We start from the raw sequence: 17,792 nt of genomic DNA, 5'->3' as shown, positions 1-17,792 counted from the left end.
GGTTTTTGGGAAATTTTGGTTTCTGACTAATTTTTGTATAGGGAATTGCACGGAATGCTGGGAAAAGCATACCAAGCCATTATTTTAGCTTTAGTGAGCATGAATTAGCGGTATATTTACTCATGGAGACCAATAGTCTTTGGATAACAAAAGCGACGAAATTGACTTGGCGCCAAATTTGTGTGCGCAAATAAGAGCGATAAGGACCGCGGACTTTGACGTTAATCTGTTTGTTTAGTAAGGAGAACCCCTCCTGCGGATGTATCAATCAGTCAAAATGACTTACGGTGTTTACTTAAGTTCTAAAAGTGTATTTAATTAAGATAAGATAAAGTTAGTCAAATAGAAAAAGTTGCAATCAGCTTATCGTGTATAAGTAGAGAGAGAGAGAGAGAAAAAACTGAGCTAGTGAGCAGTTGGTTTAGTGGGACTAAACTTAAAGCAGTCAGTAAAGTTGCAAGACCAGTTAGAAAACTGCGAGCAACTTGGTTAATTATATTTCGAGTGAATCACGATAAAATTTTGAATTTATAGAAGATTTTGCAATTGAATTTGTCTCAAGTTGTTAATTGATTGAGAGTTGCATCTATTTACTGTGGATTCTACTTTTGTGCTGGTGTTCTCTATTCAATTTAACGTCTTTTGGGACAAAGCACTTTTAACAGCCTGCAAGAGTGGACGAGGGGAAAGACTCAGAAAAGAGACAAGGTAGCGCTTGCTTCATCATTTTCTTTTAAACCTTCGGCGTTGGTTTTTTAATTAAATTTGTTCGATCTTCTGGGCGACAGATCCCCCTCACTGTTGGCCTAGTTAGAAATTCAGAAGACGACATTTGACACTACTATAAAGAATTGCTGGTATTTCTTTTCGAAACGAAAATATTAAAATAACGATGTAAAGTTTTGAAAAACATCAATTTAAACAAATTTAATGCCAAACTTTGTTGTCTGTAGCCCGGATAGGGCAAAATGTTATTTATATGCCGCGAGAAAACAAATGGGAATATAATAATTTACATTAATTTCGAAAATTGTAATTCTTTATTTTTTCTCGGAGCAGCTAAAATGAAAATTTCATCACTGAGCACATGAGATAAAAAATATTTCCAAGGCAGAATAGGAGAGTTCTAACAATTTTATGTTTCAAAATATTGGCCTTTTTGAAAAACAAAATAAAAATTTTAACGTTCTTTTTAGAAAAAAAGGTAAAATAATGTTTTCCATCTTTTAGGTAGCTTTGTTAACACATGAAGTTCTTGAACAATAATTTAATGTAATATATAAAGAACATAGCAAAATTTTTGGTTATGAATTTCCTAAATTTTTTTTATTCTCTGACATATTTCATAACAATAAGTTGAGTAGCATTTTTTGCTCTAAGTATATTTTTGGAAAAGCAATGTTTAACAGAAAAAAATAGAGCTATGAGAAAAACTGGGTCCCCTGATCGTTGGGATTAGAGATATTTGTAAAATCAAGGCAGCAAACATTTGATGCCACCATTTTGCTTCATTTCTATTGGATCCAAAAAATTTGTCCCGTTGACTTAGATTGTTTTCGAAACAGTTCAACATCTCTGAAAAACTGAAAAAAACTCAATCAGTTGAGGCATCAAAAATTTTGAGTAAGCTGCTAGCTTTGGATATTTATAGAGAGGAAAATTGGGTTGAAAGCAGTTTGTCGGAAAATTGCAAACAAACCGGGAAAAGAGGATTCTGACGGCTGTTATTTTGTTTGTTATCCACTGGACAAAAAAATAATGTTCACAAAGTCGCCATCATAAAGATCTTGCTCCACTTCATCAAGCAACCATTAAAAATGAGAGGAAGCATTGTGAACAAAATATAAAGATTTTTCAATTTCTTGCCTAAAACGCCCTGTATGAAAAACTACTTGTGGTCATATAACGCAAAGGTCTCTTATTATTATAAATGTACAATGATGTAGGAGTAGATTAAAAAGTTGTTAAGTTTAAAAGTTTATGTTTTGTTCTAGCAACAGCATTAATTTTATTTTTTCAAGTGTTTTTAATTTTTCACATTGAATTGAACAGCTAACACTTTGAATAAATTCATCGTGAGATTAAATTAATTTAAGTTAAGTTAGACGTTCCATTCTTTTTTAACATTCAGCTGAAGTTTTTGTGGGAACAGTTAGTATTCAGTCAGCATAAACCACAAAACAACCTTACAGATAATCAAAAATTTGCAACGAAAAGAGTCGAAATTGACGTCACGTACACATGTGTAATTCGTCAGTATCAAGAGCTAATATAAAATTGTTCTTTGAGTTTTTGAAACGGGCGCAATTAATAGCAAAACCAGCGATATGGACAACTTTAAAAACCGTAATAGAAACCGTAATAGAATTAAAACATTCTCCCCTTTTAGTATTAACAATGATTTTGCGAAATATTTGGAATTACGTGTTATAAATCAATTTCAACTAATGATAAAAGTAAGTTTAGTTTTATGAAATTCCATCAAATTCTTGTTACAATACAGTGTTTTTCCGATGACATTTTTAGGCCTCATGTCTTCAACTACACTCGAAAATGATAACGTTCAAATCCTCTCTCATACATAATGAGCAGGCGGTGTCATATCTTTTTTGGCAAAAAAAGAGGGACATAATTTTCAAAAAGGACTAAGTTTCTTTCTAGAAAGTACAGCTTAAGTACAGTTTGCATTGCAAATATAAATTTTTATAATGAAAGCCTGTTATTCAATATTATTTAACACTATGCTTTTAACAAGCGTAACATTTAACCTTATCAATTGAAAAAATTGTCGTTTTGTTGCAACACTGAAAATTTTTTGCTAAGTTATTATGCAAATTTAAGCAAGTTTGCATAGAAGAATACAGAACTACACGAAAGACAAAATCGGAGCTCTAATTAGTCAACATTAGTTTTTATAACTTTTTGTGGCCTTTATAGCATCTTTTAAGGCATCTCTGTGACTTTTGCACGAAGAATGCCTCAATTTCCCCATACAGATTATATAACTTATGGGCGGGCGGGCGGGGGGGGGGGGGGGGTCGGAATGGGTTTTGAAAAATGTTAAATTATTGAAATACCAGAATATCAATTGATGATGATGACTGTATTACCGTTTTCTTTGGGATGGGGAAAATTTGGACGCTAACTTCACGGCAGTGAAGTAAATGCTCGCCGGTCTTTGTAAAAATCAATTTAAGTGGTAAAAATGTAACAATGGAATTTCAAATAGCACTTTTTCCTAGCTGGAACAAAACAAATAAGAAAATAATCAATTGTGCAAAGTAAGCAGTTATTTGGGAAAATAGGGAAACAAAAGGAGCGAAAACAGCTGTATTTGCAACTTTTGATTATCCTTGGGGAGTAAAAAGAATCAATCACAATTATGATATTACGTCAATGTCAACTTCCCCGCTTCCATCCATATTAATTACTACTGCTTCCAGTCACTGACGTAAAAAGTCATTGGGAAGAAGGGCGCATACGTGGGATGCGAGGGGGGAGGGGGGATGCATGCGTGGGATGCTTTTCCTAGTAACCGACGCATATGCAAACAGAATTACTGGACGAATTGGTTTTGAAAGTGTAATAAAGTATGAATTATTCCCTAGTGGTTAATAAATTTGCCTGTGAGGGTCACAGAATTCCACGAGGTATTTTTAGTTAAACTGAAGAAACAAGTTAACTTATTTTTAGCTACTAAAAATGCTCAATCGAAACATCTGGCCAAGAAGCGCACCATATTAATTTTCTTTCTAAAACTTGTAGTGACTAATCAAGATCGTGCTCTGTAACTACATAACGTGCTGGGGGGAGGGGGGGGGGGGAGGGGGGCATAAACGGGAAAGATCCGTTAAATGAATTCAAAAAGACAATCGATCTAAAGATAAAGTTGCACCCGACCTTTCAACAGGCGCCCCTATCTGCCCACAACGAAAAAAGAAACTTTAAAATAACTTTTGCAGCCGCATAATCGGTTGCGTAAATGGAATTGAAACTCGAACGTTGAAGTTCTAAAATGCACTTCATTGCAGTGCCAAAATGGAAATATTTAACCAAACGTCTTTGTTGTGGTTATAACTTTAAATTTACATTTTTGAATATTAAAAAAATTCTACAATGCCCAGATTTTTCTACTTACAGAGCCATATTTCCAATCATACAGTTTGCGTGTTTCAATCAAGGTTACGTGACTCTGCTAGAGTCAGTCCGAAAATCTTACATCTCAGATCACTTCTAAATTAATGCCACATTTTCGCAGTGACGTCATCAGAGTCACGTAACCTATTTTGAATCTGTCAGGCCCTAAAAACTGTACGATTTTTTGGTTTCCCGGGTCAACTTTGCTTTTGCACTTGATAATATATCATATTATGTATATATATGCCCCTTCCCACCCCCACCCCCGGGCTAGATTATGACCCTCAATAGTTGACAGTTATATAACCTTTACTTTTAATTTATTTACATATAAATTGTAATGGGTAGTCTTATAGTCTTGGCAGCTCAAAAATTATGATTGAAACCGGGCTGGGACCACGCCTTAAATATTTTCGGCTAATTTTGAAAAGAGGTTTTGAAAATCGCAAAAGAGGTAATTAGTGCCATAAAAAGAAGAAGCGACTGAACTGGGGGCGTGTCTTCAAGGTGAGGGTAAAAATATTAACTTCATATTACCTGTTTGCAGATTACCCATTGCAAGATGGGGTTAGAAAAGTTGAACGAAAATTCCACGGGTTATTCCATAAAAAGCTATAATGTGTGTAAATGGCACTTGACTGTTAAGAAATTGAGAATCTATTTTGCTAAACCCAAACCCCCCCCCCATCTTCCACGCCACCTTGGTCAATATATAAATTTAACACCCCCTCCCCCCGCTCGCATGGTAGAAAAATATATTTTTCCTTTCCTAGCACTGTAGCTTGTAATATAAAACTATATATAATTTGTAATTACGGGTCATAAACGGCGATAGGATGATGGGATGGGTGCGGGGTGCCGGGAGATAGGGGGATACTTAGGGGCGGGGGGGGGGGTAATAGATCCTAAACTTCATATTTAATTGTAATACCGTAATACGAAACATTTCAGCGGTCTTCTGAGATGAATCAAAATGAGTTATTTCTTCTTAAATTAAGGCCAAAAAAGAAATAGAATCGAAAAGCTATTTAGCTTTACAAAAATAAAATGGGAAGAAAATGAAGAGGAAGTATAAATCAAGTCATTCTAATCCGTCATTGATGAGTACATTTATATAAAGTTATGTAGCAAGTGTCGATTTTAATCCACGGGACTGAAAATCTGTCTGCAGAGAATTGTAAAAGAGCAACTGATATAGATAATAGATAGATAGGTTGGTGGAACAAGAGCGCGCATAGCGTCGAACGAACCATAAGCCGAATATTGATACTTTGACAGGTTTGGGGTGCTATCGGACGTTTTATTCCATTTTCCATAAAATGGGTTCACATTTTGAGTTCATATTTTAGATGTGGGCATAGAAAACAGCGCACAGCTGTTTACTACACGTAGATTATTAAGATCAACTTGTTTTCAAAATAATTTTCCCCCATTAAATTTAGCCACCCCCCCCCCCTCCCCAACTGCGTACGTGCAATGTTTTTCTCAGCAAGTTCCTATATAACAACTCATAATTTGCAAACTCAGCGTTCCATTTCTTTTTACAAATTTCGCAAACTTTACAGATATTTCGCAAATTAACTCCAAATTTTGATAAATGATGAACAAACTTTCTGCTATTTTGTTCCCTCTACAAATTGAGCGTAGGCGCAGGACAGTTTCCGAAAATACTGGGTAATATAGAGCAAAAACGGTACAGTTATGAAATAGGTACAAAAATGAGAAAAAGTAATGGCGGTGTATTTAGTTGATGTCACCACAAAGCAGGTGTACAGACAAATCGGAGACTAAAATACCACTCTCATTCTTCCGTCCTTATTTCCCCCTTCCATCTTCCCCTCCTTCCCCCTCCCCAGTCGCCTACGTAATCATCCATCATTAAAACTACTTTTGCCTCTTCACGGCGCATCTCAAGATCGAGTACGCCAATCTAGCCGAAAGTCTATATAACAGAATCAGAAAAAAAATCTAAAAAATTCCCATTTTCTCATGGTCACTTTTGAATGCACGCAATTTTAAAGCACTTAAAAAAAACTTAACTTAGGTCTATCAGTGGTCACAATTCAGCTAGAATGTTTTATTTTTTTACTTCTGCTAAGCCCTCATTCGGTTAGAAATCATAGCTACTGTCAAGACAAACACCGGATAGTTTATACTACTAAAATAAATTTACTCCTTTAAATTCTTTTTTCCAATTTTGAGTGCAACCCTTGTATAAAAGTGTAACTATAATGTTGTTTTATGTCAAAGCAACAGAAAATCATATATTAACATATATCAATGATTCGATTTTTCAAATCGATCTGATCACGTAAGCCTAATATAGCAGAAATTTTTTCATTAACGCACATTTAGAAACAGTTTCATTCCACTGAACAAAATTTTCATCTTGAAAAAAGTGTGAATAGAATAATGTTTATTCGTGCAGTGTCGTAGGAGTTGCTATTAGCATCACAAGTTTTAGAGACCATTATTAGGGTCTGAAATAAAAATTGTTTGTGGTCATAAAATCCCCATCCCCCACCAGTGAAAGGGTTTGTTTTGAAACAGCTTTTCAAATTAATCTTGCGACTTTGTATATTCACGAAGATATGACACGTACTCGGGTGGTATCTTGTATTCGGGATTTAATTAACGTTGTTTTTCGAGCACAAAGAGCTCTAACATGCGTCAAGCTTGTCGGAACCATTTTTGTTGGGGTATTAAAAAGGACCAACTACTGTTAAAATTGACCAGTACGGGACTCGAACCATCATCTCTTACTTTCAAGACTTGATCACGACGTTGTCTATCCTTCCTTCTTTGTCTTATCATGTCTCTTTTGTTCTCATTATTTCAAGTTTCAATTGCTTCGTTTACTTGTTTGGTTTCATGACATCAAAAGTTACAACTCATTTCTCTTCTTACATGACTTTCAATAACCTTATCACATTACAAATTGATTCACAATCAACAAAACAGGGCATGCACTTTACACAATTTAATGGAGAAGTTAATACTGGGCATTTACATCCTCGGGGCTCAAAAACCTAACCCTAACCTTACGGGGGTTTGGGGTACACATGTTGCAGCTTAACGGCTGGTCTGGTTAAAGAACCTAAAGCTGTTTTTAATTCGCATGACCTAGCGGTTTTGTCGGGTCCGGTGAAAATCCTGATGACACGTCCTAGTGGCCAAATTCCCCTGGGAGTCCACTCCTCCAGCAGCCAAACCACATCGCCCACTTCCAGAGCAGCCTCTTTTGAAGTCCACTTTCGTCTCTGATTCAGCGTGGAGACGTACTCTTGAAGCAGTCGTTTCCAGATCTGTTGCAGGCGCTGTTTGACTTGGGTCCATGATGTCGACTTCAGACTGGCTGACTCTTGAAAGAGAAGTGTTGGCACATTCGCAAAAGGTCGTCCCAAGAGGAAATGATTAGGCGTGAGAAGATCGTCGTCCTTGTTGTCGCTCCTCACGTGAGTCAATGGCCTGGAGTTCACAAGACATTCCGCTTCCGTGACAATGGTTGAAAAAACATCAGGTGTCAATTTTGCGGAGCCAAGATTGATGAGGAGAACTCGTTTAACTACTTGGACGAGTCTCTCCCACACGCCACCGAAATGAGGTGCAGAAGGTGGGTTGAGTCTCCATTCTATGGACTGGTTGAGAAGGTTGTTTCTGATGAAATCGTGGTCCAGTTGAAGCGGCTGTCGTCGTAGTTGCTTGCGGGATCCCAAGAAGTTTGTCGCATTGTCAGACATCAAAACTCGTGGCTGGCCGCGTCTTGAGATAAATCGTCTGATTGCTGTGATGCATTTGTCAGTTGACAAGTCTTCTGCTAGTTCCAGATGAATGGCTCGCGTGACGAGGCACGTAAAGAGGCAGATGTATGTCTTTACTTCTTTGTCTCTATGCCTTACTGCAAATGGTCCCAGATAATCCAACCCAACGTTTGTGAAGACTGCAGGCAAAGAACTGTCTTGAAACCTAACCTCTGGGAGGTCAGCCATTGGTGGCTGGAGGCCTACTGCTCGAAACCTTCGACACTCGAAGCATTTGAAAGCAAGGCTTCTAAAGCTTTCGCGAACTCCAAAGATGTGACATCATTGTTGGTTGTAATTCCTGGTATACTCTACGCCGAGATGCATGCAAATTTCGTGACTTTTCTGAATAAAGAGTTTTACAATTGCTTCTTTTGAGTCCAAAATTATCGGGTGCTTTGCGTCAAAAGGCAAAGAGCTTCTTTTTGTCCTTCCGCCGACGCGTAATATGCCATCTTTCACAAAAGGTGATAAGCACAACAGGCGGTCTTTCTTCTGCAGATCTTTTCCGTTTATGAGATCCTTATCAGTTCCAGAAAACGAGTTGAGCTGTGAAACTTGAAAGAGATGATTTCTGGCTTTATCAATGTCTTTCAAGGCTAGTGCTCTGCGTTCTTTTGTCTTTAGGTTATCTATGAACAAGAAAACTCTGGCTGTTGCTCTCAAAAGTCTGGTCCATTTTGAAAATTTCTCAAAGTTGAAAACAGGTTCCAGCGCTGAAGTCTGTTGCATCGAGTGCGTTGCTTCCTGAGGAGCAAAGAAGGAACGCCAATTTTTCTCAGGTTGCTTCAGAAACTCTGGTGGCGACAACCACAAGGAGTTAACGTCTTCTGGTAGAATTCCTCTAGATATGAGATCGGCCGGATTTATTTTACCAATTATGTGTCGCCAACAGCTGGTGTCCGTAAGGTTTCTAATCTCCTGAACCCGGTTGGCGATGAAAGTCTTAAGTTTTTCTTTTGAATTTATCCAGCCCAGAACGGCAGTACTGTCACTCCAGAAGATTGTCTCTTTGACTGGAACGAACAGGTGCTGAGCAACTAATTGCCAAAGACGACACCACCCAAGGACAGCTGCTTGTAATTCCAACTTTGGAATGCTTATTTGCTTTAGGGGCGCGACCTTAGAGCGCCCAATGACAAAGTTGGAGGAAGTTTCTTTTTTTCATTTGACGTTTTATTGTATATAACGGCACCGTATGCCAACTGTGATGCGTCGCAAAACACATGTAGCTGATTGGTACCACTACTGATATCAAAATGTGATAAGCTGCGTGGCATTTGAATTTGTGGTGAATCAAGATATTTGTCAATCCAGTCCTGGATTTGTTGCCGTTTTGACGAAGAAAGCAAGTCGTCCCATGATAGGCCTTCTTTCCAGGTATCTTGCAAGATTATTTTCAGTGTAATTACGATGGGAGCTATTATCCCCAGTGGGTCAAACAGGCAAGCTATTAAGGACAACAGTTTGCGCAAAGTGTACTGGGAAGCGTCTTGATCTATCTTCGACAATTTTTTATGGAAAATTACATCACTCGGGGAGTTCCACAGCAGTCCAAGAACTCGGTGGTCTTCAGTTTCACTTTCGATGTGTTCGGATTCTAGCATTTTCAAAGATTTCGGCTCGTTGGTTACAAACTTTGTTAAATTGAAACCACCCTTCTGGAGAGTCGACTTTAGATCAGAGACACACAACTGAGCATCTTCAGTGCTTTGGAAGGAATGAACGAAATCATCCATATAAAAACTTTTGTTGACAAGGTCAATAATTTCCTGTCTTGGGGCAATGTCTTGAGCAGTGCGTTGTAAGACAAATATTGCAGTTGCTGGTGAACAACGTGCACCGAATATAAGCCTTGTGTACTGATATTGCCTGATAGTTTGATTTGTTGGCCACAAGAAACGGAGACAAGATTGGTCTTCAGGGATTATGGCTATTTGCATAAACATAGCCTCTATATCAGCCATTACGGCTATTGGTTTTTCGCGGAAGCGAAGTAAGATACCAATCAAATTGTTTATCAGATCGGGTCCAGGCAATAAATTTCTGTTTAACGATTGTCCTTTGAAAATTGAGGCGGCATTGGCTACTCGTCTTACTTTTCCTGGTTTGTTGGGGTTACAAACCGGATGGCGAGGGAGGTACCATATTCTTTCTGGCTGCGGATTCTCAAAGACTACTGGCTTTACGTAACCTTTCTCGATGTCAGTTTGCAGGGTTGCATCGTATAGAACACTCAACTGATGATGTTTGGAGAGCCGACGTTGCAGGCTGCTCAGTTGGGCTTTCGCTACTGGATAATTATTTTGCAATTGGACGTTACTCTTCCACAAAAGACCAATTTCATATCTGGTACCGTTGTGACGAATTGTCTTCTCGAAAATGTCCAGAGCTAAATCGCTGTCTTTTAAATTTTTTTGGGGTTCTTCTGATTCAGTACCGGCGTTGTCTATTTTCTAAAAACTGGTTACATAGTCGCACAGCGGTTTCTCGTCATGAAATAGTGAACATGTCAGAGCCTTATTGAATGGTCTGTAGCTATGTGACAGAAGGTTTGTTTCCGCCTGATATGTTTCCTCTGCTTTGCGTTTCATTGGTCCCGTTATTGTCCAGCCTAAAAGGTTTATGATAACGAAAGGAGTTCCGGTCGGTCCTTGAAGAAATTCCTTTTCGAGAAAGAACTGTGTCGCATCAACTCCTAACAAAAGCTGAATTTTGTTGTTGTTCAGATTTGGAAATTTGATATGTTGCAAATGAGAGTAGGTTGCAAGTCTCATTTAATTCTTGCACTGGTGCGTCGCTAAATTTCCAGTTGTTAATGGAATGCACATAGATCAATCTGAAGAGTGGTTCATCATCATTATACCTACCAATATCAAGGCGGACCAAATTCGCATTGATAACTGATTGGTCAAAAGCGTGCATGACATTCAAATCAAACTGAATTGCTTTTGGGGCATTGATAGCGTTTGCAGTTGTATCAAGTACATAAGAGATTGTACTACCGTTGTCTAGTATGGCGTAGCATTCCACTTTTTCCTTGTTCTCGCCAAAAAGTGTAACCGGAATGACTTGCAGCTGATTGCGAGTTTTTGCTGGAAAGCCAGGGTTGTAGGTTGGTGTATCAACTGTGCTATTCATTTTTCTGTTTAACGGTTTTTACAGTGGGAGTTCAACATCTGTTATCTTTGTTGTCTCGGTTCTCTTTTTTTGTTTGTCGGGGTCATGCAACAAACTATGATGCTTTCTATTACAATGACGACAAACTACTTTTGATGCGCATTCTTTAGCAGAGTGGCTTGGGCTCAAGCAGTTAAAGCAGAGGGAGTGTTTTTTGACTTCCATGTTTTGTCTAGCCACATCAATTTTGTTGAACTGTTGGCATCGACCTGTATAATGCTCTTGTTGATCAAGGGGGCATTTCGTTTTGACATTTTTTGTGATTGATGCGTTATTCCCTGCATTTTGGTTTTGATTCCCTGAAAAACCAGGTTGTTGATGGTTAATGTTTTTGTTTTCTGCTGAAGTTATTGCTTGTCTGAAATGACTTTTGATTATTCCTTCGATCATTGGGTCTTTGTTGGTTGTTGGAGTTGCTGTACACGTTAGCTGAAAACTGATTCCTTTGTGAGCTGTCAGAAACCGTAGAATTGTTTCTTCGAATGTTTCCTTGAAATCCATTGTTGTTGCTGTTTTGAGGACTGGTTTCCTGCAATTTTTCACAGGCGCGAGAGTGTCGGTCCATCCATTCCGAGAACTCCAAAATTCCTGGATTTTGAATATTGTTGTACACGTTACCTGAGAAATGATTCCTTTGTGAGCTGTTAGAAACCGTAGAATTGTTTCTTCGAATGTTTCCTTGAAAACCATTGTTTTTGCTGTTTTGATGACTGGTTTCCTGCAATTGTTCACAGGCGCGTGAGTGTCGGTTCATCCATTCCGAGAACTCCAAAATTCTTGGATTTTGAATATTGTTGTCAATGGTGTGCTCACTCCATTTCATTTTGAGCGAGTTTGGGAGTTTATCACGTGCTAATTTAAGTAGATATGTTGCACTCAAGTCAGCGTTGAAGCCATGGGCTAGAAATGTTTGAACTATTTTCCGCAGGAGTGCTGCATAGCTACTTAGAGCTCTACGATCATTGGCTTGGGGACGCTGCCAGGCTTCTAGTTCTTGAGTAAGTGCAGAAACCACATTCTGTGGATTTCCAAAGCGTCTATTTAATTCGTTTAGTGCATCATTGTAAAAATTCGGATTGCACAGAAAACCTGATATACATTCCTTGGCGGGCCCGATGACAAACAATTGCAAGTAGCTCATTCTTTCAGTGTTTGTTATATCAGGGTTATTATGTATTGTAGATGTGAACATGCTGCTCCATTCGTTCCACTTTAAAGGATCACCATCATACTTTTGTATGCGAATGTCAGGCAGCTTGACGGACCGATGCGGATTTCGAAACCGGTAATTGAACTGACCCTGATCTGTATTAAAATTCCAACTTAATGTAGTTGGTAATTGATTTGCAAAGACCGGGTGGTTTTGCTGAGACAAAGAACCTGGTAGTCCGTAGTTAACAGGCGCTTGAACATATTGATAGCTGCTTTCCGAGGAGGAGGATGCTGTAGGCCATTGATTACATGATGATGACATTGACCATGATGTAGGGTTATAGCAAGGTCTCGACGAACACGCATCTGAATTTTGTTGGGGGTGTAATATAGTAGTTTGAACTGTGTCAGGTCCATGAACAAAACTTGTAATGCATGTTGGCAAACTGTGGATGTTCATCGTATTTTCAGAAAAGCAATGTGGTCCACTCAAGAGATTTTTGTAATGTTGCGTCCTGATTGACAGTTGTAGTGGTTATTGCAACTTGCTGTGAAGTAGGGCTCTGTATGACAATGTTTGGAGTTACATTTTGTTCGTGTAGTCCACTTCTGAAGACTGGTTGGGAATTTTCCTGCTGATTTGGAGCTGTTATTGAAATTTGATCTATAAAAAATTCGGAACTTTCAGCTAAATATGATTCAGTATTTGAAGGTTCGTCATCGATAGCCTCACTAATATGAATTCTAGTTATCTCAGCATTGGTGAGCTCCCTTGAATTTCTTGCGTTTGTCTCAACTACTGTAGAGGCTGTTGTTCGATTGCTTTGAGTAGAAGCTGCACTGTTTGGACGTGAAGTAAAGGTTCGGCGGAGCAATTCGTGTCTCTTCACTTTTTGCGCTACTTCCATCTTCAATCGAATGAGTTGATCAGCTTCTGTTAAAGGTCCTTCAGCGTTCTGATTGTCTGATTCTGTTAACTCATCATCTATATTTTCGATTTCTCCCATAAGACGTTTGAACTCTTCATGCGTTAAAGAAACAATTTCAATTTCAGTGTTACTACTTATTTGAGCCTCTATCACATTTTTTAATTCCTCGGTTGTATTTAGCCTTCTATAGAAGAGCCGTATAGGGCCGGCGACTGACTGTTTTCGTCCTTTCATTTTCCTGTTAAACGCTTGAGTATCGAGCTAATTGATGGTTAAGTAGCTATAGGAACACGCAGTTACAGACAATGTGTGTGAGTGCAAGGATTGTGGGCAGTGGCACAAATAAGTGTGGATGAGTATTGTACGAGGTACCTACTCGTGCTGTTGAGGGCAGTTGTTGTGAGGAAGTGCGTTGGTGTACTGCCAGTTGAGCTATGAGACGTCTAAATGTCAAGGAGTATCTTAGGTAGTACCTACTGGAGCAGGCGGGGGCAGCAGTGGTGTGGGAGTGCGTTGGCGCACGGCTGATGGAGCTATGACACGACTGAGTGGCAATGAAGTCAGTATGAGGCGCCTACTGGAGCCGGCGATGGCAGCTGGGGTTATAGAGTGCGTTGGCGCACGGCTGATGGAGCTATGACACGACTAAGTGTCAATGAAGTCAGTAGGAGGCGTCAACTGGAGCTGGCGATTGCAGCTGGGGTGAAGGAGTGCGTTGACGCACGGCTGATGGAGCTATGACACGACTAAGTGTCAATGAAGTCAGTAGGAGGTGCCTACTGGAGCTGGCAATGGCAGCTGGGGTGAAGGAGTGCGTTGGCGCACGGCTGATGGAGCTATGACACGACTAAGTGTCAAAAAAGTCAGTAGGAGGCGCCTACTGGAGCTGGCGATGGCAGCTGGGGTGATAGAGTGCGTTGGCGCACGGCTGATGAAGCTATGACACGACTGAGTGTCAATGAAGTCAGTAGGAGGCGCCTACTGGAGCTGGCGATGGCAGCTGGGGTGATGGAGTGCGTTGGCGCACAGCTGATGGAGCTATGACACGACTAAGTGTCAATAAAGTCAGTAAGAGGCGCCTACTGGAGCTGGCGATGGCAGCTGGGGTGATGGAGTGCGTTGGCGCACGGCTGATGGAGCTATGACACGACCAATTGTCAATGAAGTCAGTAGGAGGCGCCTACTGGAGCTGGCGATGGTAGCTGGGGTGAAGGAGTGCGTTAGCGCACGGCTGATGAAGCTATGACACGACTAAGTGTCAATAAAGTCAGTAGGAGGCGCCTACTGGAGCTGGCGATGGCAGCCGGGGTGATGGAGTGCGTTGGCGCACGGCTGATGGAGCTCTGACAGGACTAAGTGTCAATGAAGTCAGTAGGAGGCGCCTACTGGAGCTGGCGATGGCAGCTGGGGTGATGGAGTGCGTTGGCGCACGGCTGATGGAGCTATGGCACGACCAAGTGTCAATGAAGTCAGTAGGAGGCGCCTACTGGAGCTGGCGATGGCAGCTGGGGTGAAGGAGTGCGTTAGCGCACGGCTGATGAAGCTATGACACGACTAAGTGTCAATAAAGTCAGTAGGAGGCGCCTACTGGAGCTGGCGATGGCAGCTGGGGTGATGGAGTGCGTTGGCGCACAGCTGATGGAGCTATGACACGACTAAGTGTCAATGAAGTCAGTAGGAGGTGCCTGCTGGAGCTGGCAATGGCAGCTGGGGTGAAGGAGTGCGTTGGCGCACGGCTGATGGAGCTATGACACGACTAAGTGTCAAAAAAGTCAGTAGGAGGCGCCTACTGGAGCTGGCGATGGCAGCTGGGGTGATAGAGTGCGTTGGCGCACGGCTGATGAAGCTATGACACGACTGAGTGTCAATGAAGTCAGTAGGAGGCGCCTACTGGAGCTGGCGATGGCAGCTGGGGTGATGGAGTGCGTTGGCGCACAGCTGATGGAGCTATGACACGACTAAGTGTCAATAAAGTCAGTAAGAGGCGCCTACTGGAGCTGGCGATGGCAGCTGGGGTGATGGAGTGCGTTGGCGCACGGCTGATGGAGCTATGACACGACCAATTGTCAATGAAGTCAGTAGGAGGCGCCTACTGGAGCTGGCGATGGTAGCTGGGGTGAAGGAGTGCGTTAGCGCACGGCTGATGAAGCTATGACACGACTAAGTGTCAATAAAGTCAGTAGGAGGCGCCTACTGGAGCTGGCGATGGCAGCCGGGGTGATGGAGTGCGTTGGCGCACGGCTGATGGAGCTCTGACAGGACTAAGTGTCAATGAAGTCAGTAGGAGGCGCCTACTGGAGCTGGCGATGGCAGCTGGGGTGATGGAGTGCGTTGGCGCACGGCTGATGGAGCTATGGCACGACCAAGTGTCAATGAAGTCAGTAGGAGGCGCCTACTGGAGCTGGCGATGGCAGCTGGGGTGAAGGAGTGCGTTAGCGCACGGCTGATGAAGCTATGACACGACTAAGTGTCAATAAAGTCAGTAGGAGGCGCCTACTGGAGCTGGCGATGGCAGCTGGGGTGATGGAGTGCGTTGGCGCACGGCTGATGGAGCTATGACACGACTAACTGTCAATGAAGTCAGTAGGAGGCGCCTACTGGAGCTGGCGATGGCAGCTGGGATGATGGAGTGCGTTGGCGCACGGCTGATGGAGATATGACACGACTAAGTGTCAATAAAGTCAGTAAGAGGCGCCTAATGGAGCTTGCGATGGCAGCTGGGGTGATGGAGTGCGTTGGCGCACGGCTGATGGAGCTATGACACGACTAAGTGTCAATGAAGTCAGTACGAGGCGTCTACTGGAGCTGGCGATGGCAGCTGGGGAGATGGAGTGCGTTGGCGCACGGCTGATGGAGCTATGACACGACTAAGTGTCAATAAAGTCAGTAGGAGGCGTCTACTGGAGCTGGCGATGGCAGCTGGGGTGAAGTAGTGCGTTGGCGCACGGCTGATGGAGCTATGACACGACTAAGTGTCAATGAAGTCAGTAGGAGGTGCCTACTGGAGCTGGCGATGGCAGCTGGGGTGAAGGAGTGCGTTGGCGGACGGCTGAAGGAGCTATGACACGACTAAGTGTCAAAAAAGTCAGTAGGAGGCAACTACTGGAGCTGGCGATGGCAGCTGGGGTGAAGGAGTGCGTTGGCGCACGGCTGATGGAGCTATGACACCACTAAGTGTCAATGAAGTCAGTATGAGGTGCCTACTGGAGCTGGCGATGGCAGCTGGGGTGAAGGTGTGCGTTGGCGCACGGCTGATGGAGCTATGACACGACTAAGTGTCAAAAAAGTCAGTAGGAGGCGCCTACTGGTGCTGGCGATGGCAGCTGGGGTTTTAGAGTGCGTTGGCGCACGGCTGATGAAGCTATGACACGACTGAGTGTCAATGAAGTCAGTAGGAGGCGCCTACTGGAGCTGGCGATGGCAGCTGGGGTGAACGAGTGCGTTGGCGGACGGCTGATGGAGCTATGACACGACTAAGTGTCAAAAAAGTCTGTAGGAGGCGTCTACTGGAGCTGGCGATGGCAGCTGGGGTGAAGTAGTGCGTTGGCGCACGGCTGATGGAGCTATGACACGACTAAGTGCCAATGAAGTCAGTAGGAGGTGCCTACTGGAGCTGGCGATGGCAGCTGGGGTGAACGAGTGCGTTGGCGGACGGCTGATGGAGCTATGACACGACTAAGTGTCAAAAAAGTCTGTAGGAGGCGTCTACTGGAGCTGGCGTTGGCAGCTGGGGTGAAGGAGTGCGTTGGCGGACGGCTGATGGAGCTATGACACGACTAAGTGTCAATAAAGTCAGTAGGAGGCGCCTACTGGAGCTGGCGATGGCAGCTGGGGTGATGGAGTGCGTTGGCGCACGGCTGATGGAGCTATGACAGGACTAACTGTCAATGAAGTCAGTAGGAGGCGACTACTGGAGCTGGCGATGGCAGCTGGGATGGTGGAGTGCGTTGGCGCACGGCTGATGGAGATATGACACGACTAAGTGTCAATAAAGTCAGTAAGAGGCGCCTAATGGAGCTTGCGATGGCAGCTGGGGTGATGGAGTGCGTTGGCGCACGGCTGATGGAGCTATGACACGACTAAGTGTCAATGAAGTCAGTACGAGGCGTCTACTGGAGCTGGCGATGGCAGCTGGGGTGATGGAGTGCGTTGGCGCACGGCTGATGGAGCTATGAAACGACTAAGTGTCAATAAAGTCAGTAGGAGGCGTCTACTGGAGCTGGCGATGGCAGCTGGGGTGAAGTAGTGCGTTGGCGCACGGCTGATGGAGCTATGACACGACTAAGTGTCAATGAAGTCAGTAGGAGGTGCCTACTGGAGCTGGCGATGGCAGCTGGGGTGAAGGAGTGCGTTGGCGGACGGCTGAAGGAGCTATGACACGACTAAGTGTCAAAAAAGTCAGTAGGAGGCGACTACTGGAGCTGGCGATGGCAGCTGGGGTGAAGGAGTGCGTTGGCGCACGGCTGATGGAACTATGACACCACTAAGTGTCAATGAAGTCAGTAGGAGGTGCCTACTGGAGCTGGCGATGGCAGCTGGGGTGAAGGTGTGCAATGGCGCACGGCTGATGGAGCTATGACACGACTAAGTGTCA

At 42.8% G+C, this 17,792-nt stretch overlaps 2 protein-coding genes across 2 annotated transcripts in view; one reads left to right on the top strand and one right to left on the bottom strand.

Annotated features, from left to right (window-relative positions):
- Window positions 1-17,792, top strand: part of LOC142334745 (pleckstrin homology domain-containing family F member 2-like) — a 321,367-nt gene that overhangs the window by 37,831 nt on the left and 265,744 nt on the right. The gene's annotated exons all lie outside the window — the stretch shown is intronic.
- LOC142335012 (uncharacterized) lies at window positions 7,179-8,126 on the bottom strand. Its single transcript, XM_075383340.1, has one exon. It carries the CDS (start codon window positions 8,124-8,126, stop codon window positions 7,179-7,181), a length of 948 nt encoding a protein of 315 aa, XP_075239455.1.

This window comes from Convolutriloba macropyga, chromosome 2 (assembly GCF_964194025.1).
Source record: "Convolutriloba macropyga chromosome 2, txConMacr16.3, whole genome shotgun sequence".
Classification (NCBI taxonomy): Eukaryota; Metazoa; Xenacoelomorpha; order Acoela; family Convolutidae; genus Convolutriloba; species Convolutriloba macropyga.
The sequence above is the reverse complement of the archived record's forward strand: the minus strand, read 5'-3'. Positions and strand labels throughout refer to the sequence as shown.